This window comes from Nerophis ophidion, linkage group LG10 (genome assembly GCF_033978795.1).
Source record: "Nerophis ophidion isolate RoL-2023_Sa linkage group LG10, RoL_Noph_v1.0, whole genome shotgun sequence".
NCBI lineage: Eukaryota > Metazoa > Chordata > Actinopteri > Syngnathiformes > Syngnathidae > Nerophis > Nerophis ophidion.
In genome coordinates, this window is record NC_084620.1 from 53,673,569 (window position 1) to 53,696,258 (window position 22,690).

Sequence of the window (22,690 nt, forward strand, 5' to 3'; positions counted from 1 at the left end):
GGAATGCCCTCCCGGTAACAGTTTGAGATGCCACCTCAGTAGAAGCATTTAAGTCTCACCTTAAAACTCATTTGTATACTCTAGCCTTTAAATAGACTCCCTTTTTAGACCAGTTGATCTGCCGTTTCTCTTCTTTTTCTTCTATGTCTCCTTTGTGGAGGGAGTCCGGTCCGATCCGGTGGCCATGTACTGCTCGCCTGTGTATCGGCTGGGGACATCTCTGCGCTGCTGATCAGCCTCCGCTTGGGATGGTTTCCTACTGGCTCCGCTGTGAACGGGACTCTCGCTGCTGTGTTGGATCCGCTTTGGACTGGACTCTCACGACTGTGTTGGATCCATTATGGATTGATCTTTCACAGTATCATGTTCTCATATGTTCTCATAGTCATCAGTATCATCAGTATCACAGTATCATGTTCTCATAGTCATCATTGTCACCGACGTCCCACTGGGTCATTATTGTCACCGATGTCCCACTGGGTGTGAGTTTTCCTTGCCCTTATGTGGGCCTACCGAGGATGTCGTAGTGGTTTGTGCAGCCCTTTGAGACACTAGTGATTTAGGGCTATAAAAGTAAACATTGATTGATTGATTGATTGATTTTACCGGCGATGCTACGACAGACATGGCACAGAGATGTGTGGATACCTGCGACACTCTAAGCAGATACATTTCCAACGATAAAGTCAACGAAATCACAAAGCTGAGTTTTGTTGATGTTATTGACTTATGCGCTAATCAGACATATTTGGTCGCGGCATGACTGCCAGCTAATCAATGCTAACATGCTATTTAGGCTAGCTGTATGTACATTTGCAGCTATATTTGCATCCAGCCTTTCACTCCACCCACATTTAATGCCAAACAAACACTTAACAATCGACAGATTTAAGATGCTCCTGCACGTTTTACCAGTGATGCTACGACAGAGATGGCACAGAGATGTGTGGATACCCTGCGACACTCAAAGCAGATGCATTTCCAACGATAAAGTCAACGAAATCACAAAGGTGAGTTTTATTGATGTTATTGACTTATGTGCTAATCAGACATATTTGGTCGCGGCGTGACTGCCAGCTAATCAATGCTAACATGCTATTTAGGCTAGCTGTATATACATTTGCAGCTATATTTGCATCCAGCCTTTCACTCCACCCACATTTAATGCCAAACAAACACTTACCAATCGACGGATTTAAGTTGCTCCTGCACGTTTTACCGGTGATGCTACGACAGAGATGGCGCACAGATGTGTGGATAACCTGCGACACTCAAAGCAGATGCATTTCCAACGATAAAGTCAACGAAATCACAAAGGTGAGTTTTGTTGATGTTATTGACTTATGTGCTAATCAGACATATTTGGTTGCGGCGTGACTGCCAGCTAAACAATGCTAACATGCTATTTAGGCTAGCTTTATGTACATTTTCAGCTATATTTGCATCCAGACTTTCACTCCACCCACATTTAATGCCAAACAAACACTTACCAATCGACTGATTTAAGTTGCTCCTGCACATTTTACCGGTGATGCTATGACAGAGATGGCACAGAGATGTATGGATACCCTGCGACACTCAAAGCAGATGCATTTCCAACGATAAAGTCAACGAAATCACAAAGGTGAGTTTTGTTAATGTTATTGACTTATGTGCTAATCAGACATATTTGGTCGCGGCATGACTGCCAGCTAATCAATGCTAACATGTTTTTTAGGCTAGCTGTATGTACATTTGTAGCTATATTTGCATCCATCCTTTCACTCCACCCACATTTAATGCCAAACAAACACTTACCAATCGACGGATTTAAGTTGCTCCTGCACATTTTACCGGCGATGCTACGACAGAGATGGCACAGAGATGTATGGATACATGGAAGGCGATCTAGAATAGCTTCAGTTTCTTCTTCAATTTTATTTTCGGTATCTGCCTCCGTACTCCAACCATCCGTTTCAATACATGCGCAATCTGTTGAATCGCTTAAGCCGCTGAAATCCGGGTCTGAATCTGAGCTAATGTCGCTATATCTTGCTGTTCTATCCGCCATATTGGCATCACTAAATGACATCACAGGAAAATGGACGATGGATTTAAAGATAACGAAAATCGGGGCCTTTTTTTCGGGATATTCCATGATGGGTAAAACTTTGGGAAAAACTTCGAAAAATAAAATAAGCCACTGGGAACTGATTTTTATTGCTTTTAACCCTTCTGAAATTGTGATAATTTTCCCCTTTAAAGGTAAGTCAAGCCGCTTACCTTTCAGGTGTTTGTGGTAGCGCTGGAGCTCGGGTGCCAGCAGGCCTCCCAGCGGCCCCAGACAGCCCAGCGCCGTGGTCATGGCGTCTTCGTCGTCCGCCTCCACCTCGCCGTCGTCCTCGTCGCTCTCCCATCCGCCGTGCGTGCTGCCGACCGACAAACCACACCCGCTCGCTAAAACGCACAACTTTGTGTCCGACGGCGGCCTGGCTTACCTCCCGCTGGGCCTGACGGAGGTGGGGAAGGGCGTGATGTTGTAGGTGTACTTCTCCCGCAGCTCCGCCAGTTGGGGGAACGGGAACGCCGCCAGGCCGTAAACCTCCTTAAAATATGGCGAGGTGAGGATTTTAGCGCCACCTGCTGCTGGGTCCGTTTTCCCTACCTCACCTGTATGAGCGCAGGGGGATCCACCAGGTTGCGGTCCAGCATCTCCTGCGTGAGACCCCCCATGGTGCTGTAGAAGTCGTCCGCCGTCTGGCAGGACATGATCCTCCTGGGCGGGCAGAGGAGCGCGTCAGAGGCCAAAACCCAAGACGCCCGTTAAGTACCCGTACTCACTCTCCCAGTTAAGTACCCGTACTCACTCTCCCAGTTAAGTACCCGTACTCACTCTCCCAGTTAAGTACCCGTACTCACTCTCCCAGTTAAGTACCCGTACTCACTCTCCCAGTTAAGTACCCGTACTCACTCTCCCAGTTAAGTACCCGTACTCACTCTCCCAGTTAAGTACCCGTACTCACTCTCCCAGTTAAGTACCCGTACTCACTCTCCCAGTTAATTACCCGTACTCACTCATCCAGTTAAGTACCCGTACTCACTCTCCCAGTTAAGTACCCGTACTCACTCATCCAGTTAAGTACCCGTACTCACTCATCCAGTTAAGTACCCGTACTCACTCATCCAGTTAAGTACCCGTACTCACTCTCCCAGTTAAGTACCCGTACTCACTCTCCCAGTTAATTACCCGTACTCACTCTCCCAGTTAAGTACCCGTACTCACTCTCTCAGTTAAGTACCCGTACTCACTCTCCCAGTTAAGTACCCGTACTCACTCTCCCAGTCGCTCCCAGATGGCGAGGGCCACCCGGAAGAGGACCTCGGAGCCCTCGAAGAAAACCGAGTCCCATATCTTGAGCACCGTGGGCGCCGGCAAGCAGGTGGCGAACATGGTGAGGAACCACTGCATGGTGAAGACGTTGGTGAGCGGCGGCTCGTAGCGACCTGGTGGGCGGTCAACGGCGGGTGAGCTTCCACCACTTGATGTTTTACAGGAAGTGATGATGTCATACCTCCCGCCTCCTTGTTGGCCGCCCTCTGCAGGTGGTGCAGGTGATGGGACAACCTGGGCAGCTTCAGGCGCAGCAGGTCTCGGAACACCGCCATGTCCACTGGTGGAAACACACCCACAGGTAAGTCCTCTTTTATCAGGGGGTCACACTACGGATGTCCGATAATGGCTTTTTTCACCATATCCGATATTGTCCAGGCGGTATAGTACCGAATAATGCTCCTCTGCTTGTAAAACCAGCAATGTGAGAGGGGGGGAACCGGTAATTTTTAGAGGCGGTATAGTACCGAATAATGCTCCTCTGCTTGTAAGACCAGCAATGTGAGGGGGGAAACCGGTACTTTTTTAGAGGCGGTATAGTACCGAATAATGCTCCTCTGCTTGTAAGACCAGCAATGTGAGGGAGGGAACCAGTACTTTTTTAGAGGCGGTATAGTACCGAATAATGCTCCTCTGCTTGTAAAACCAGCAATGTGAGGGGGGGGAACCGGTACTTTTTAGAGGCGGTATAGTACCGAATAATGCTCCTCTGCTTGTAAAACCAGCAATGTGAGAGGGGGGGAACCGGTTCTTTTTAGAGGCGGTATAGTACTGAATAATGCTCCTCTCTGCTTGTAAAACCAGCAATGTGAGGGAGGGAACCAGTACTTTTTGAGAGGCGGTATACTATCGAATAATGGTCCTCTTCTTGTAAAACCAGCAATGTGAGGGAGGGAACCGGTACTTTTTTAGAGGCGGTATAGTACCGAATAATGCTCCTCTGCTTGTAAAACCAGCAATGTGAGGGGGGGGAACCGGTACTTTTTTAGAGGCGGTATAGTACCGAATAATGCTCCTCTGCTTGTAAAACCAGCAATGTGAGGGAGGGAAACAGTACTTTTTAGAGGTGGTATAGTACCGAATAATGGTCCATCTGCTTGTAAAACCCGCAATGTGAGGGAGGGAAACAGTACTTTTTAGAGGCGGTATAGTACCGAATAATGCTCCTCTGCTTGTAAAACCAGCAATGTGAGGGAGGGAACCAGTACTTTTTTAGAGGCGGCATAGTACCGAATAATGCTCCTCTGCTTGTAAGACCAGCAATGTGAGGGGGGAAACCGGTACTTTTTAGAGGCGGTATAGTACCGAATAATGCTCCTCTGCTTGTAAAACCAGCAATGTGAGGGAGGGAAACAGTACTTTTTTAGAGGCGGTATAGTACCGAATAATGCTCCTCTGCTTGAAAAAAACCCAGCAATGTGAGGGGGCGGAACCGGTACTTTTTTAGAGGCGGTATAGTACCGAATAATGCTCGTCTGCTTGTAAAACCAGCAATGTGAGGGAGGGAACCGGAACTTTTTTGAGAGGCGGTATAGTACCGAATAATGCCCCTCTGCTTGTAAAACCAGCAATGTGAGGGAGGGAACCAGTACTTTTTAAGAGGCGGTATTGTACCGAATAATGCTCCTCTGCTTGTAAAACCAGCAATGTGAGGGGGGGAACCGGTACTTTTTTAGAGGCGGTATAGTACCGAATAATGCTCCTCTGCTTGTAAAACCAGCAATGTGAGGGAGGGAACCGGTACTTTTTAGAGGCGGTATAGTACTGAATATGACTCATTAGTATCCCGGTACTACACTAGCACCGATTTACCGTACAACCCGAGTTTGTGCTCACCTGACAGCGCCCGCAGGTTGTTGGCAAAGTAACTCTCGGGAAGCACTTTGTCGATCAGGTAGATCATCACCTGCGCACACAAGGAGTTGAGGTTCAGGGTGGAGGTCGGAGGTCAGGAAAGGTCGCGGAGGTCACCTTCAGCGCATCGCTCTCATGGCCCTCGGTCACCTCCAGTATGAGCCCTGCCAGCACGTTGAAGCCTTGGCAGTAGCCCACGCTTTTATTCCAGCGGGCATACGCCAGCAGCACCCGCTTCAGCACCACCCGGTCCTGCTCCCCCTCCTGGCCGCAGTAAAAACTGAAGCCCGTCCTGTGCAGGTCCTATAGGGGATTGAGGGCGTGACTTAAAAGACTTAACTTATTTTCGGTTTGGCGGTTACCTTGACGATCTGGACGCCCAGCGAGTCGTCGTCCGGGTTGCTGCGCTCGTTGAAAGCGAAACGGAGCGTCTTGTCCCAGTCGATGGAGATGCTGTGGAGGTACTGCTCGGCCAGCGTCAGCCACACCTGCGCTCACAAACACACCTGCGCTCACAAACACACCCGTGCTCACCTCGCTTTTTCTGCGTCCTGACCTTGCGGGGACACTCACCCGCTTCCTCCATTCTTTGGGGATGCCGGTGGGAAGTCTGGCCACGGCTTTGAGGGCGTCGTACCACTGCACACCAAATACATGCCACCAAGTCAGTCCCAGTAAAATAACTACAACACTTTTTTTGTCCGACACATTTGTATGAGTCAGGATTTTTTTATTATTGTCCATTCTTAAAAGGGAACATTATCACAATTTCAGAAGGGTTAAAACCAACAAAAATCAGTTCCCAGTGGCTTATTTTTTTTTCGAAGTTTTTCTCAAAATTTTACCCATCACGCAATATCCCCAAAAACGACTCCAAAGTGCCGGATTTTAACCGTCGTTTTATCCATCTGATTATTTATGATGATTTAGTTCTTGTCACCCTGTTGTCCTCCCGTCTCTTCCCCAAGGATGGCTCCCTGATCTGGGCAAACGCCTGCAGATGTCCTACGTCTGTGGTCCCCAACCTTTTTGCAACTGGCGGACCGCTCAACGTTTGAAATTTTGTCCGACGGAGGTTAATAGAAAAATACAATCATGTGTGCTTACGGACTGTATCCCTTGCAGACTGTATTGATATATATTGTAGGAACCAGAAATATTAATAACAGAAAGAAACAACCCCCTTTGTGTGAATGTGGGTATAAGGGGGAGGGACGTTTTTGGGGTTGGTGCACTAATTCTAAGTGTATCTTGTGTTATTTATGTTGATTTAATTAAAAAAATAAAATAAAATAATCGATCCTCGAACCGGTACTGGGCTGCGGCCCGGTGGTTGGGGACCACTGCTTGACGTCAACAACACAGTCGGCGGCCTATCGGTGCGCAGCTCGTACATCGCCGCCCTCTACTTCACCCTCGGCAGCCTGACAAGCGTCGAATTTAAACGTGTGCGCCAACACGGACGCCGAGAAGATCTTCTCCATCTGCACCACGCTCATCCGCGGAATGGAATAACGTGATTGGGCAGGCACGCCGTTTATATCGTGGGAAAGCGGACGCGAAAAAAGGCTGTCCTCACTTAGGTCCGCATGGAGCTGGAGGGGGCGTGGCCTCCGGCTCCGGTTGAAAACCGGGAGATTTTCGGGAGAATATTTGTCCCCGGGAGAGGCGCTGAATTCCGGGAGTCTTCCCGGAAAATTCGGGAGGTTTGGCAAGTATGCATTAGTGCAGGGGTAGGGAACCTATGGCTCTAGAGCCAGATGTGGCTCTTTTGATGACTGCTTCTGGTTCTCGGATAAATCTGAGCTGACGTTGCTTGAAACGATAAGTAATGAATAATTCCACTTGTAATCACAGTGTTAAAAATAATGTTAAAAATATAAAACATTCTCATGCATTTTTAATCCATCCGTTTTCTACCGCACCTGTTCAAGAAGTTGCGTTAATGGTAAGAAGTTATTTATTTATTATTGGTTAGTGTGGGGCTTGCCCTCCTGGGGGTTCTTCAGACCCCCAAGCATCGACATCAGAGCCTGTTTCAGGGTTTCAATATTGTTTTATTCTTCAATAAGTCTCTCAGTTGCTTTCCAGCAATAGTATTTCCAACCACAACCCCGTCTCTCCTTCTGGCTGCTGCTTATAAGAGAGCGACAGGTGATTAGATAACAACGCCCAGGTGGGCCTTTTACGCGCCTGTCGCTGATTTTGAAGCCGGTCCTGGCACACCCCACTTCGCTGCAGGCCTGCAGGCCACGCCCCTCCACAGTTAGCTTTAGAATAACAATGTTATTACAAAGAATAAGAGACCTATTATACTCTGGAAATGTTGGTCTTACTTAAAAATGCACGCGTTTAGTTGTGTTCAGTGTTGAAAAAAAAACATTATATGGCTCTTACGGGAATATGTTTTAAAATATTTGGCTTTTTGGCTCTCTCAGCCAAAAAGGTTCCCGACCCTTGCATTACACCATGTACCAAATAAAATTGCTTTGAGGTCGGTAAGCAAAACCAGCATTATTCCGTACATTAGTTATGAGGCGCAACTGTCGAGTTTTCAGGATTTAAAAAAAAGATTTGAAGTGCGCCTTATAGTCCGAAAAAGACAAAAAGGAGTAAAAAGAAGATGGCTTAACATTCATATGTAAAGTTAGCTTTGGTAATTTACCTGCTGGAATCCATTCTTCCCAACAGATGGTTCAATAGTGAACTTCAGCCGAGTGTCCACACCTGTCAACACACACACATTCAAAGATGAGCATCTTTTACTCCAAAAGCCAAGATGACACAGTGCACACATTTCATGTCTGGAATCAAACAGTAGCACTAAGAGTCGCTGTCCATTTGCGTCGTGGCGCCGAGTCGGACTTTGACACGCAATCCACTTGAATGCTCAGCAGCTCAGCAAAGGAGCTTCAAAATGAAGGTGATGCTGGGGAGGAAGGCTTTAAAGTGGTCAAATGGGACTTTTAACGCTTGAAGAGATTCTAAATAGAACAACCTGCTCGCTCGGTCTGGCCCGGTTTGTTTTGCGCCATTCCTGTCGGGCTTCCCACCGCTCAGAGGTTTAGAGGAGGATTAAAAAGCGGAAGCCACGCCCACTTTGTCTGCCAATGACAGATTAGTGACTAAACTGCTCTGCATGGAAGTATAATCATTAGGGGTGTGGGAAAAATCGATTCAAATACGGATCGCGATTCTCACGTTGTGCGATTCAGAATCGATTGTCTCTTTTTTTTTTTTTTTTTAATCGATTTTTTTAATTTGTATTTTTTGTAATCAATCAACCCAGATTTCCCTCGCCCTGACGTGGGTCACCGGGGCCCCGCTCTGGAGCCAGGCCCGGAGTTGGGGCACGATGGCGGGCCTGTCCCCATGGGGCCTGGCCGGGCACAGCCCGAAGAGGCAACGTGGGTCATCCCTCCAATGGGCTCACCACTCATAGGAGGGGCCATAGAGGTCGGGTGCATTGTGAGCTGGGCGGCAGCCGAAGGCAGGGCACTTGGCGGTCCGATCCTCGGCTACAGAAGCTAGCTCTTGGGACGTGGAACGTCACCTCACTGGGGGGAAAGGAGCCTGAGCTAGTGCGCGAAGTCGAGAAATTACGGCTGGATATAGTCGGACTCACCTCGACGCACAGCAAGGGCTCTGGAACCAGTTCTCTCGAGAGGGACTGGACCCTCTTCCACTCTGGCGTTGCCGGCAGTGAGAGGCGACGGGCTGGGGTGGCAATTCTCGTTGCCCCCCGGCTCAAAGCCTGTGGACGAGAGGGTAGCTTCCCTTCGCCTTCGGGTGGGGGGACGGGTCCTGACTGTTGTTTGTGCTTATGCACCAAACAGCAGTTCAGAATACCCACCCTTTTTGGGTACACTCGAGGGAGTACTGGAAAGTGCTCCTCCGGGTGATTCCCTTGTCCTACTGGGAGACTTCAACGCTCATGTTGGCAACGACAGTGAAACCTGGAGAGGCGTGATTGGGAAGAATGGTCGCCCGGATCTAAACCCGAGTGGTGTTTTGTTATTGGACTTTTGTGCTCGTCACGGATTGTCCATAACAAACACCATGTTCAGACATAAGGGTATCCATATGTGCACTTGGCACCAGGACACCCTAGGCCGCAGTTCCATGATCGACTTTGTAGTTGTGTCATCGGATTTGCGGCCATATGTTTTGGACACTCGGGTGAAGAGAGGGGCGGAGCTTTCTACCGATCACCACCTGGTGGTGAGTTGGCTGCGATGGTGGGGGAGGATGCCGGACAGACCTGGGAGGTCCAAGCGCATTGTGAGGGTCTGCTGGGAACGTCTGGCAGAGTCTCCTGTCAGAGAGAGTTTCAATTCACACCTCCGGGACAACTTTGAACATGTCACGAGGGAGGTGCGGGACATTGAGTCCGAGTGGACCATGTTCCGAACCTCTATTGTCGAGGCGGCTGATTGGAGCTGTGGCCGCAAGGTTGTTGGTGCCTGTCGTGGCGGCAGTCCTAAAACCCGTTGGTGGACACCAGCAGTGAGGGATGCCGTCAAGCTGAAGAAGGAGTCCTATCGGGTTCTTTTGGCTCATAGGACTCCGGAGGCAGTGGACGGGTACCGACGGGCCAAGCGGTGTGCAGCTTTAGCGGTCGCGGAGGCAAAAACTCGGACATGGGAAGAGTTCGGGGAAGCCATGGAAAACGACTTCCGGACGGCTTCGAAGCGATTCTGGACCACCATCCGCCGCCTCAGGAAGGGGAAGCAGTGCACTATCAACACCGTGTATGGTGCGGATGGTGTTCTGCTGACTTCGACTGCGGATGTTGTGGATCGGTGGAGGGAATACTTCGAAGACCTCCTCAATCCCACCAACACGTCTTTCTTTGAGGAAGCGGTGCCTGGGGAATCTGCAGTGGACTCTCCTATTTCTGGGGCTGAGGTCGCTGAGGTAGTTAAAAAGCTCCTCGGCGGCAAGGCCCCGGGGGTGGATGAGATCCGCCCGGAGTTCCTTAACGCTCTGGATGCTGTGGGGCTGTCTTGGTTGACAAGACTCTGCAGCATCGCGTGGACATCGGGGGCGGTACCTCTGGATTGGCAGACCAGGGTGGTGGTCCCTCTCTTTAAGAAGGGGGACCGGAGGGTGTGTTCCAACTATCGTGGGATCACACTCCTCAGCCTTCCCGGTAAGGTTTATTCAGGTGTACTGGAGAGGAGGCTTCGCCGGATAGTCGAACCTCTGATTCAGGAGGAACAGTGTGGTTTTCGTCCTGGTCGTGGAACTGTGGACCAGCTCTATACTCTCGGCAGGGTTCTTGAGGGTGCATGGGAGTTTGCCCAACCAGTCTACATGTGCTTTGTGGACTTGGAGAAAGCATTCGACCGTGTCCCTCGGGAAGTCCTGTGGGGAGTGCTCAGAGAGTATGGGGTATCGGACTGTCTTATTGTGGCGGTCCGCTCCCTGTATGATCAGTGTCAGAGCTTGGTCCGCATTGCTGGCAGTAAGTCGGACACGTTTCCAGTGAGGGTTGGACTCCGCCAAGGCTGTCCTTTGTCACCGATTCTGTTCATAACTTTTATGGACAGAATTTCTAGGCGCAGCCAAGGCGTTGAGGGGTTCCGGTTTGGTGGCCACGGGATTAGGTCTCTGCTTTTTGCAGATGATGTGGTCCTGATGGCTTCATCTGGCCGGGATCTTCAGCTCTCACTGGATCGGTTCGCAGCAGAGTGTGAAGCGACCGGAATGAGAATCAGCACCTCCAAGTCCGAGTCCATGGTTCTCGCCCGGAAAAGGGTGGAGTGCCATCTCCGGGTTGGGGAGGAGACCCTGCCCCAAGTGGAGGAGTTCAAGTACCTAGGAGTCTTGTTCACGAGTGGGGGAAGAGTGGATCGTGAGATCGACAGGCGGATCGGTGCGGCGTCTTCAGTAATGCGGACGTTGTATCGATCCGTTGTGGTGAAGAAGGAGCTGAGCCGGAAGGCAAAGCTCTCAATTTACCGGTCGATCTATGTTCCCATCCTCACCTATGGTCATGAGCTTTGGGTCATGACCGAAAGGATAAGATCACGGGTACAAGCGGCCGAAATGAGTTTCCTCCGCCGGGTGGCGGGGCTCTCCCGTAGAGATAGGGTGAGAAGCTCTGCCATCCGGGAGGAGCTCAACGTAAAGCCGCTGCTCCTCCACATCGAGAGGAGCCAGATGAAGTGGTTCGGGCATCTGGTCAGGATGCCACCCGAACGCCTCCCTAGGGATGTGTTTAGGGCACGTCCAGCTGGTAGGAGGCCACGGGGAAGACCCAGGACACGTTGGGAAGACTATGTCTCCCGGCTGGCCTGGGAACGCCTCGGGATCCCCCGGGAAGAGCTAGACGAAGTGGCTGGAGATAGGGAAGTCTGGGCTTCCCTGCTTAGGCTGCTGCCCCCGCGACCCGACCTCGGATAAGCGGAAGATGATGGATGGATGGATGGATGGATGGTAATCAATCCAACAAAAAAATACACCGCACAACCATAACAATGCAATCCAATTCCAAAACGGAACCATACCCAGCAACACTCAGAACTTCATTGAAAGGAGACACAAACACCACGCAGAACAAACCAAAAGTAGTGAAACAAAAATGAATATTATCAACAACAGTATTAGTTATAATTTCAGCATAGCAGTGATTAAAAATCCCTCATTGACATTATCATTAGACATTTATAAAAATAATTTAAAAAAAGAACAATAGTGTCACAGTGGCTTACACTTGCATCGCATCTCATAAGCTTGACAACACACCGTGTCCAAAGTTTTCACAAAGATAAAATAAGTTATATTTTTGGTTTGTTTAATAGTTAAAACAAATTTACATTATTGCAATCAGTTGATAAAACATTGTCCTTTACAATTATAAAAGCTTTTTTTTTTAAAAATCTACTACTCTGCTAGCATGTCAGCAGACTGGGGTAAATCCTTATAAAATCCTATGTATTGAATGAATACAGAATCGTTTTGAATCAGTAAAATATCGTTTTTGAATCGAGAATCGCGTTGAATCGAAAAAAATCTATATAAAATCGAATCGCGACCCCAATAATCGATATTGAATTGACTCGTGTGACACCCAAAGATTCGCAGCCCTAGTATTTTGGACATCTGTGTTGCTGAATCTTTTGCAATTTGTTTAATTAATAATGGAGACGTCAAAGAAGAAAGCTGTAGGTGGGAAGCGGTGTATTGCGGCTGCCTTTAGCAACACAACCACAGCCGGTGTTTCCTTGTTTACATTCACGAAGGTAAAGCTTTCAGATCAGAGCGCTCAAGCGAACATGGTTCCCGACCACATGTCAACCGGTAGGTTTCGGTGAGAAAATTCTGCTAATAAGTCGGCTCTTACCGTAGACATGGGCGGAGCTTGCGTCCTCCTGCAGCTGCGGACAATTACCTCCTCCCACCGGAGACACTGGCGGTCACCACACCCCTCTGACTTACAGGATGGACTTTATAATAATGGGTTAAATAAATGGGTTGTACTTGTATAGCGCTTTTCTACCTTCAAGGTACTCAAAGCGCTTTTGACACTATTTCCACATTTACCCATTCACACATACATTCACACACTGATGGAGGGAGCTGCCATGCAAGGCGCCAACCAGCACCCATCAGGAGCAAGGGTGAAGTGTCTTGCTCAGGACACAATGGACGTGACGAGGTTGGTACTAGGTGGGATTTGAACCAGGGACCCTCGGGTTGCGCACGGCCACTCTCCCACTGCGCCACACTAAAACACTAGTAACACAATAAGCAGATAAGGGGTTTTCCAGAATTACCCTAGTAAATGTGTCTAATAACATCTGAATCGCTCCTACTGCCCTCGCCTTTTTTTTAATTTTATTTTTTTCTAGTCACCCGTGACCCCAAAAGGGAATAAGCGGTAAAAAATGGATGGATGGATAGTCCTTCACTCTCACTATCCTCATCCACAAATATTTCATCCTCGCTCAAATTAATGGGGAAATCTTCACTTTCTCGGTCCGAATCGCCCTCGCTGCTGGTGGCCATGATTGTAAACAATGTTCAGATGTGAGGAGCTCCACAACCCGTGACGTCACGCGCACATCGTCTGCTACTTTCGGTACAGGCAAGGCTTTTTTATTAGCGACCAAAAGTTGCGAACTTTATCGTGGATGTTCTCTACTAAATTCTTTCAGCAAAAATATGGCAATATCTCGAAATGATCAAGTATTACACATAGAATGGACCTGCTATCCCCGTTTAAAGGCCTACTGAAATGAAATTTTCTTATTTAAAACGGGGACAGCAGGTCCAGTCATACTTCATCATTTCGCGATATTGTACTGAAAGCCACTACTAGCGACCACGCAGTCTGATAGTTTATATATCAATGATGAAATATTAACATTGCAACACATGCCAATACGGCCTTTTTAGTTTACTAAATTGCAATTTTAAATTTCCCGGGAGTTTTTTCTTTAAAATGTTGCGTAATGATGACGTGTACACAAGACGTCACGGGCTGTTAGGGAATATGAGCGCTGCACACACACACAGCTAAAAGTCGTCTGCTTTAACGGCATAATTACACAGTATTTTGGACATCTGTGTCGCTGCATCTTTTGCAATTTGTTCAATTAATAATGGAGACGTCAAAGAAGAAAGATGGAGGTGGGAAGCTTTAGCCTTTAGCCACACAAACACACGGTGATTCCTTGTTTATAATTCACGGAGGTGAAACTTTACTATGGATCACAGCGAACATGGATCCCAACCGAATGTCAACCAGCAGGTTTCGGTGAGAAAATTGTGGTAAAAAGTCGCTTCTTACCGGATATCAGCTGAGCTTGTGCCGCCCATACAGCTGCCGTCGACTTCCCTTAGACACTGGTTGTGGACGTACACCTCAGACTATCAGGTACTGTTAAACTCACTAAAACACGAGCAACACAATAGAAAGATAAGGGATTTCCCAGAATTATCCTAGTAAATGTTTCTAAAAACATCGGAATCCGTCCCAATGCAATTGCATTTTTTTTTGTTTTTTTTTTTCTAGTCCGTCGCTATTAATATCCTCAAACATCTTTCATACTCGCTCAAATTAATGGGGAAATTGTCGTTTTCTCGGTCCGAATAGATGTTTTTGTAGGAGGCTCCCATTAAAAACAATGTGTATATGTGAGGAGCAATCGAACATGTGACGTCATCGTCTGCGACTTCCGGTACAGGCAAGGCTTTTCTCTTAGCACCGAAAGTTGCGAACTTTATCGTCGATGTTCTCTACTAAATCCTTTCAGCAAAAATATGGCGAAATGATCAAGTATGACACATAGAATGGACCTGCTATCCCCGTTTAAGTAAGAACATTTAATTTCAGTAGGCCTTTAAACAGGGATAGCAGGTCCATTCTATGTGTAATACTTGATCATTTTGCCATATTTTTGCTGAAAGGATTTAGTAGAGAACATCGACGATAAAGTTGCCAACTTTTGGTCGCTGATAAAAAAGCCTTGCCTGTACCGGAAGTAGCAGGCGATGTGCGCGTGATGTCACGGGTTGTGGAGCTCCTCACATCTGAACATTGTTTATAATAATGGCCACTAGCAGCAAGAGCGATTCGGACCGAGAAAACGACGATTTCCCCATTAATTTGAGCGAGGATGAAAGATTTGTGTTTGAGGATATTGATAGCGACGGACTAGAAAAAAAAAACGCGATTGCATTGGGACGGATTCCGATGTTTTTAGACACATTTACTGGGATAATTCTGGGAAATCCCTTATCTTTCTATTGTGTTGCTAGTGTTTTAGTGAGTTTAATAGTACCTGGTAGACGGAGGGGTGTCCACTGGTGTCTTGACGCCAATGTCTCAGGGGAGTCGACGGCAGCTTTATGGACCGCACAAGCTCAGCTTTTCTCCGGTAAGAAGCGACTTTTTACCGCAATTTTCTCACCGAAACCTGCTGGTTGACATTCCGCCGTGATTCATGTTGGCTTGACCGCGCTCTGACCCATAGTAAAGTTTCACCTCCATGCATTTTAAACAAGGAATCACCGTGTGTTTGTGTGGCTAAAGCAGGGGTCGGGAACCTTTTTGGCCGAGAGAGCCATGAAAGCCAAATATTTTAAAATGTATTTCCGTGACAGCCACATAAAAATGTTAAGACTGAATACAACTAAATGCGTGCATTTTAAGTAAGACTAACATTTCTAGAGTAAAATAGGTCTCTTATTCTTTGTAATAACATTGTTATTCTGAAGCTAACTGTGGAGGGGGCGTGGCCTGCGGGCCTGCAGCGAAGCGGGGTTTTGCCAGGACCGGCCTCGAAATCAGCGACAGGTGCGTAGACGGCCCACCTGGGCCTTGTTACCTAATCACCTGTCGCTATGTTATAAGCAGCAGCCAGGAGGAGAGACGGGGTCGGGGCTGGAGCCAGATCACGAGCGAGAACGCAAGAGAAAAAGACAATTGCTGGAAAGCAACTGAGAGACTTATTGAAAAATGAAACTATATTGTAGCCCTGAAACAGGCTCTCATGTCAGTGCTTGGTGGTCTGAAGAACCCCCAGGAGAGCAAGCCCCTAACTAACAAATAATAAATAAATAACTTCTTACCATTAACGCAACTTCTTGAACAGGTGCGGTAGTAAAACGGATGGATGAATTAAAAATGGATGAGAATGTTTTATATTTCGAACATAATTTTTAACACTGATTACAAGTAGAATTATTCATTACTTATCGTGTCAAGCAACGTCAGCTCAGATTTACCTGAGAGCCAGATGCAGTCACCAAAAGAGCCACATCTGGCTCTAGAGCCATAGGTTCCCTACCCCTGGGCTAAAGCTTCCCAACTCCATCTTTCTTCTTTGACGTCTCCATTATTAATTGAACAAATTGCAAAAGATTCAGCGACACAGATGTCCAAAATACTGTGTAATTCTGCCGTTAAAGCAGACGACTTTTAGCTGTGTGTGTGTGCAGCGCTCATATTCCCTAACAGCCCCTGACGTCTTGCGTACATGTCATCATTACACGACGTTTTCAAGACGAAACTCCGGGGAAATTTAAAATTGCAATTTAGTAAACTAAAAAGGCCGTATTGGCATGTGTTGCAATGTTAATATTTCATCATTGATGTATAAACTATCAGACTGCGTGGTCGCTAGTATCGGGTTTCAGTAGGCCTTTAGAGCTTATCATGACGATGACGTCATGTACAAACATGTACCGTGACCGGCCGCCGGGGGGCGAGCGTGCGTGCGTGCAGCGGGTAAACGCGCGTTTACCCGCGTCATGGGCTGCTATGACTTGTTGTGATGCACGGGGCTAAGGGGGTTTTAGTCCACGTCACCTGGTTCCAGCGTGCACAGAAGCCGGGGTGCACTCCGCGAGATGCCGTTCCTCTTCCTCAGCACGCTGCTGATGACGTCACCGACCCCTCCCGACGGCTGCCTGCCGCCCGCCCGCGGCCTCCTGCCGGCCACGCAGGCGGAGGAGGACCCGGCGGCCAGGCGGTCCTGCCGCATATTTGACCCAGAAGGAGTCCCGCCCGGTCAGCTCATGGTCCTGATCGGTAATGACGTCATGCCCGGGAACGGATCAAACACCGCCGGCCCAGTCTTCCAAAAATAAACGCGACAACGATGGCTACTTCCGCGTTTGACGCCAACACAAAGCGAAGATTGGAAAAGAGAAATGGTCACTAAATGTAATTTGTAGAGCGTTAAAAATACAAAAAAAAAAGATGCTGATCCTCTTCCTCGTCTTCTCTTCCTCCTCCTCCTTCTTAGGTCATCAGGGGGCGGAGCAAGGATGCTGAGCATCATCATCATCATCATCATCAGGGAGGGATTAGACGCAGCAGGTGAGTTCACGATTTTATTTCATTATTTCAAGGACCCTGTTGAAACTGCTGCGTTTTATTATTTCTTTCTTTATTCCGCACCTATGCGCTGTAATTTGACCCCCTTAACATGCTTAAAAACTCACCAAACTTGACACACACATCGGTCTGGCATGCCTTCCCAAATTATTAGGCAGCCAAACCAGAAAAATCAAAATTGCACGCTAGCGCCCCCCTAGGAAGGAAAGAAAAACAGACTGCTTGTAACTTCCGTTAGGAATGTCGTACGGACATGAAACAAAAACTGTCACGTAGGTGTAAGTTAGACCTAGATTTCATAATTCTATCTTCTGGGGCAAAAATCAACAGGAAGTTGGAAAAAAAAAACCCCTTCAAAACAAAATTTTCGCAAAAAATTCCTTTTTTGCCTCTTTGAGCTGAAATTTGACCCCCTTAAAATGCTTCAAAACTCACCAAACTTGGCACACACATCAGGACTGGCAGAAATTACGATATAATGAAAAAAAAAAAAAACTCAAAATTGCGCTCTAGCGCAATTTTTGATCAAAACACAGCAAAAACTGCTTCGAGGAAGAAAACAGACAAAACTGCTTGTAACTTCCGTTAGGAATGTCGTACAGACATGAAACAAAAACTGTCACGTAGGTGTAAGTTAGACCTACATTTCATAATTCTATCTTCTGGGGCAAAAATAAACAGGTAGTTGGAAAAAAAACTTTTCAAAACAAAATTTTCGCAAAAAATTCCATTTTTGCCTCTTTGAGCTGAAATTTGAAACTCACAAAACTTGACACGCACACATCAGGACTGGCAGAAATTGCGATCTAATGAAAAAAAAAAAAAAAAACTAAATTGCGCTCTAGCGCAATTTTTGATCAAAACACAGCAAAAACTGCTTCGAGGAAGAAAACAGACAAAACTGCTTGTAACTTCCGGTGGGAATGCCGGAAAGACATGAAACAAAAACTTATATGTAGGTCTCACTTAGACCTACATTTTAATTATCGACATCCTTCAGCAAAAATCAACAGGAAGTTAAAAATTACCCCTTCAAAATAAAAGTTTTGTAAACACCCGTCACCTTTTTTCAAAAGTTATCTCCTCTGAGTGCGTTTGTTGTTTCGGCTTCAAACTCGCACAGGAGAGAGATTGAACCCTTTTGATTAAAACTATCCAACAAAGTTTTGATTACTGCTCCGGTTTTGATTTTACGCGCCTTCAAAGAACCCCTGCGCAAAGTTACCTAAAAAAGGTCATTTTTGCCTCTTTGAGCTGTAATTTGACCCATTTAAAATGCTTCAAAATTCACCAAATTTTACACACACATCAGGGCTGGCGAAAATTGCCATCTAATAAAAAACCAAACCCTAAAAATCCAAATTGCGCTCCAGCGCCCCCTAGGAAAAAAACCCAGACAAAACTGCTTGTAACTTCTGTTAGGAATGTCGTAGAGACATGAAACAAAAACCTCTATGTAGGTCTGACTTAGACCAGGGCATGAGTAGCGGCGGCAGCCGCCAAAGGCGGACCCGACCAACGCTGCTTGCAGCTTTAATTTAATTTGTGTTTAAATGTTCACATCAAGGTTTTTAATGCGATCCATGAGTGATATTGGCCGACACCGATACTGTATTAACTCGAAGGGATGGATGCTCCAATGCTGAAGTTGAAGTGAAACGCTGACAGAATGTAGTGTGAATGCAAGAATAGTTTGACTGTTGGAATGGTTAGAGTTTGAATTTCCAGGAAAACCAGAATTTGGTTTGGAACTTGGGAAAGTGTTAATTGGATGAGTGGAATGTGTTGATGTTGGAATAGTTTGAGTCGGTTGAAAAAATGTGGGAATTGTGGAAGTTTAAAAAATGGACATTTAATTTTGAATGGGGATAATCCATCCATCCATCCATTTTCTACCGCGTATTCCTCACGGTGCAAGAGGGGTTAGTGCGTCTGCCTCACAATACAAAGTTCCTGCAGTCCTGGGTTCAAATCCAGGCTCGGGATCTTTCTGTAAGGAGTTTGCATGTTCTCCCCGTGAATGCGTGGGTTCCCTCCGGGTACTCCGGCTTCCTCCCACTTCCAAAGACATGCACCTGGGGATAGGTTGATTGGCAACACTAAATTGGCCCTAGTGTGTGAATGTGAGTGTGAATGTTGTCTGTCTATCTGTGTTGGCCCTGCGATGAGGTGGCGACTTGTCCAGGGTGTACCCTGCCTTCCGCCCGATTGTAGCTGAGATAGGCGCCAGCGCCCCCCGCGACCCCGAAAGGGAATAAGCGGTAGAAAATGGATGGATGGATGGTATTCCCTTTGGGGTCGCTGGTACTTATCTCAGCTACAATCAGGCGGCAAGGCGGGGTACACCCTGGACAAGTCGCCCCCTCATCCCAGGGCCAACACAGATAGACAACATTCACATTCACACACTAGGGACCATTTAGTGTTGCCAATCAACTTATCTGAATGGGGAAAATGTCCCTTAAAATGGGGAATTCTTGGAAATCCAGGAATTTTTTTCAATTTCTAAGAAGAGCACACAATAACTGAAACGCTGACAGAACATAGTATGAATGTAAGAATAGTTTGAATGTTGGAATGGTTTGACTGTTGAAGAGTTGGAATTTCCTGGAAAAACGGAATTTGGTTTGGAACTTGGGAAAGTGTTAGTTGGATGAGTGGAATGTGTTGATGTTGGAATAATTCGAATCGGTTGAAAAATGTGGGAATTGTGGAAGTTTAAAAAATGGACAATTCATTCTGAATGGGGAAAATGTCCCTTAAAGTGGGAAATTCTTGGAAATCCGGGAATTTTTTAAAATTTCTAAGAAGAGCACACAATAACTGAAACGCTGACAGAACGTAGTATGAATGTAAGAATAGTTTGAATGTTGGAATGGTTTGACTGTTGAAGAGTTTGAATTTTCAGGGAAACCGGAATTTGGTTTGGAACTTGGGAAAGTGTTAGTTGGATGAGTGGAATGTGTTGATGTTGGAATGGTTTGAAAAATGTGGGAATTGTGTAAGTTTAAAAAATAGACATTTAATTTTGAATGGGGATAATGTCCCTTAAAATGGGGAACTCTTGGAAATCCGGGATTTTTTTTTAATTTCTAAGAAGAGCACACAATAACTGAAACGCTGACAAAATGTAGTATGAATGTAAGAATAGTTTGAATGTTGGAATGGTTTGACTGTTGAAAAGTTTGAATTTCCAGGAAAACCGGAATTTGGTTTGGAACTTGGGAAAGTGTTAGTTGGATGAGTGGAATGTGTTGATGTTGGAATAGTTTGAATCGGGTGAAAAATGTGGGAATTGTGGAAGTTTAAAAAATGGACAATTCATTTTGAATGGGGATAATGTCCCTGAAAATGGGGAATTCTTGCAAATCCGGGAATTTTTTTCAATTGTTGAAGAAGAGCACACAATAACTGAAACGCTGACAAAATGTAGTATGAATGTAAGAATAGTTTGAATGTTGGAATGGTTTGACTGTTGAAGAGTTGGAATTTCGAAGAAAACCGGAATTTGGTTTGGAACTTGGGAAAGTGTTAGTTGGATGAGTGGAATGTGTTGATGTTGGAATAGTTTGAAAAATGTGGGAATTGTGGAAGTTTAAAAAATAGACATTTAATTTTGAATGGGGATAATGTCCCTTAAAATGGGGAATTCTTGGAAATCCGGGATTTTTTTTCAATTTCTAAGAAGAGCATACAATAACTGAAACGCTGACAGAATATAGTATGAATGTAAGAATAGTTTGAATGTTGGAATGGTTTGACTGTTGAAGAGTTTGAATTTCCTGGAAAACCGGAATTTGGTTTGGAACTTGGGAAAGTGTTAGTTGGATGAGTGGAATGTGTTGATGTTGGAATAGTTCTAATAGGTTGAAAAATGTGGAAGTTTAAAAAATAGACATTTAATTTTGAATGGGAAAAATGTCCCTGAAAACTAGAAATTCTTGGAAATCCGGGAATTTTTTTCAATTTCTAAGAAGAGCACACGATAACTGAAACGCTGACAAAATGTAGTATGAATGTAAGAATAGTTTGAATGCTGGAATGGTTTGACTGTTGAAGGGTTTGAATTTCCAGGAAAACCGGAATTTGGTTTGGAACTTGGGAAAGTGTAAGTTGGATGAGTGGAATGTGTTGATGTTGGAATAGTTCGAATCGGTTGAAAAATGAGGGAATTGTGGAATTTTAAAATATGGACAATTCAAATTTGAATGGTGATAATGTCCCTGAAAATGGGGAATTCTTGGAAATCCGGGAAATTTTTTCAATTGTTGAAGAAGAGCACACAATAACTGAAACGCTGACAAAATGTAGTATGAATGTAAGAATAGTTTGAATGTTGGAATGGTTTGACTGTTGAAGAGTTGGAATTTCCAGGAAAACCGGAATCTGGTTTGGAACTTGGGAAAGTGTAAGTTGTATGAGTGGAATGTGTTGATGTTGGAATAGTTTGAGTCTGTTGAGAAAATGTGGGAATTGTGGGAGTTTAAAAAAATTGACCATTCATTTTGAATGGGGAAAATCTCTCAGAAAACTGGAAATTCTTGGAAACCCGGGAATTTTTTTCAATTGTTGAAGAAGAGCACACAATAACTGAAACGCTGACAAAATGTAGTATGAATGTAAGAATAGTTTGAATGTTGGAATGGTTTGACTGTTGAAGAGTTTGGATTTCCAGGAAAACCGGAATTTGGTTTGGAACTTGGGAAAGTGTTAGTTGGATGAGTGGAATGTGTTGATGTTGGAATGGTTTGAAAAATGTGGGAATTGTGGAAGTTTAAAAAATAGACATTTAATTTTGAATGGGGATAATGTCCCTTAAAATGGGGAACTCTTGGAAATCCGGGAATTTTTTTCAATTTCTAAGAAGAGCACACAAAAACTGGAACGCTGACAGAATGTAGTATGAATGTAAGAATAGTTTGAATGTTGGAATGGTTTGACTGTTGAAAAGTTTGAATTTCCAGGAAAACCGGAATTTAGTTTGGAACTTGGGAATGTGTTAGTTGGATGAGTGGAATGTGTTGATGTTGGAATAGTTTAAATTGGTTGAAAAATGTGGAAACTGTGGATGCTTAAAAAAATGAACAATTCATTTTGAATGGGGAAAATGTCCCTGAAAATGGGGAATTCTTGGAAATCCGGATTTTTTTTTCAATTGTTGAAGAAGAGCACACAATAACTGAAACGCTGACAGAATGTAGTATGAATGTAAGAATAGTTTGAATGTTGGAATGGTTTGACTGTTGAAGACTTTGAATTTCCAGGAAAACCGGAATTTAGTTTGGAACTTGGGAAAGTGTTAGTTGGATGAGTGGAATGTGTTGATGTTGGAATAGTTTGAAAAATGTGGGAATTGTGGAAGTTTAAAAAATAGACATTTAATTTTGAATGGGAATAATGTCCCTTAAAGTGGGAAATTCTTGGAAATCCGGGATTTTTTTTTAATTTCTAAGAAGAGCACACGATAACTGAAACGCTGACAGAATGTAGTATGAATGTAAGAATAGTTTGAATGTAAGAATAGTTTGAATGTTGAAGAGTTTGAATTTCCAGGAAAACCGGAATTTGGTTTGGAACTTGGGAAAGTGTTAGTTGGATGAGTGGAATGTGTTGAT

At 45.5% G+C, this 22,690-nt stretch overlaps 1 protein-coding gene across 4 annotated transcripts in view; it reads right to left on the reverse strand.

Annotated features, from left to right (window-relative positions):
* The window catches only part of tbc1d30 (TBC1 domain family, member 30), a 53,894-nt gene that overhangs the window by 12,219 nt on the left and 18,985 nt on the right, over nt 1–22,690 (reverse strand). For 2 of the 4 annotated variants that reach the window (XM_061914115.1, XM_061914116.1), the window contains 10 exons: nt 7,890–7,951; nt 5,798–5,863; nt 5,587–5,712; nt 5,342–5,527; nt 5,207–5,276; nt 3,552–3,650; nt 3,315–3,483; nt 2,650–2,755; nt 2,478–2,584; nt 2,263–2,408 (listed from right to left, as the gene is read on the reverse strand). In XM_061914115.1, the coding sequence (XP_061770099.1) occupies nt 2,263–2,408; nt 2,478–2,584; nt 2,650–2,755; nt 3,315–3,483; nt 3,552–3,650; nt 5,207–5,276; nt 5,342–5,527; nt 5,587–5,712; nt 5,798–5,863; nt 7,890–7,951 (1,137 nt within the window). Of the gene's footprint in view, nt 1–2,262; nt 2,409–2,477; nt 2,585–2,649; nt 2,756–3,314; nt 3,484–3,551; nt 3,651–5,206; nt 5,277–5,341; nt 5,528–5,586; nt 5,713–5,797; nt 5,864–7,889; nt 7,952–8,222; nt 8,281–16,544; nt 16,981–22,690 lie in introns of those variants that run through there. The other 2 variants (XM_061914117.1, XM_061914118.1) reach the window with 2 other exon arrangements.